General features: G+C 54.7%; 1 protein-coding gene across 1 annotated transcript in view; it reads right to left on the bottom strand.

Moving 5' to 3' along the window:
* Nucleotides 1-251: 251 nt before the first annotated feature.
* The window catches only part of tafazzin (tafazzin, phospholipid-lysophospholipid transacylase), a gene marked incomplete at its 3' end in the record, with an annotated part of 3044 nt that continues 2575 nt past the window's right edge, over nucleotides 252-720 (bottom strand). Inside the window, exon 2 of the mRNA XM_043685068.1 lies at nucleotides 252-449. Coding sequence (XP_043541003.1) covers nucleotides 252-449 — 198 coding nt within the window. The remainder of the gene's footprint in view (nucleotides 450-720) is intronic.

Genomic DNA, 720 nt, shown 5'->3' with positions numbered 1-720 from the left:
CGAACCCGCACACAACCTCACATTCACTTATAGGCACCCAGCCTCTCACACTCAGAACCTTACTCACATACACACACACACACACATTCACACTCATGCACACATAGGCTCTCACACCCTCACTCTCACGTACATGACACAAACACACACATAGACACACTCTCACCCTGCACATGCTCTCACACACAGTCACACACGCTTAGTCACACACACACCTGCTCTGTCTCACACACATTGAAACACTAACTCACACTCAGTCACAGACACACACACATGCTGGCATGCACTCCCTCTCACATCCACATACTGCCATGCCTCACCCCAGATGTGTGGGTCATCCATACAGGACTGATGGTTGGCGACAGTGATGAGGGGCTTCCCTTGGGGCCGTTTCTCAATCAACTCATAGAGCACTTCCCTGTTGTGGACAGTCAGGCAGTTCATGTACTCTGTAAACAGGGAGGCCAGACAGGTGAGAGTGTGTCCCTCACATCAACACTGTTCCCCCATCACAGGGAGAACACCCACTCCCTCAGCACTGACCCTCCCACAGCACCCACTCCCTCAGCACTGACCCTCCCACAGGTGAGAGTGTGTCCCTCACATCAACACTGTTCCCCCATCACAGGGAGAACACCCGCTCCCCCAGCACTGACCCTCCCACAGCACCCACTCCCTCAGCGCTGACCATCCCACAGCGCCCACTCCCTCAGCACTGAC

This window comes from Chiloscyllium plagiosum, unplaced genomic scaffold (assembly GCF_004010195.1).
Source record: "Chiloscyllium plagiosum isolate BGI_BamShark_2017 unplaced genomic scaffold, ASM401019v2 scaf_30195, whole genome shotgun sequence".
NCBI lineage: Eukaryota > Metazoa > Chordata > Chondrichthyes > Orectolobiformes > Hemiscylliidae > Chiloscyllium > Chiloscyllium plagiosum.
The sequence above is the reverse complement of the archived record's forward strand: the minus strand, read 5'-3'. Positions and strand labels throughout refer to the sequence as shown.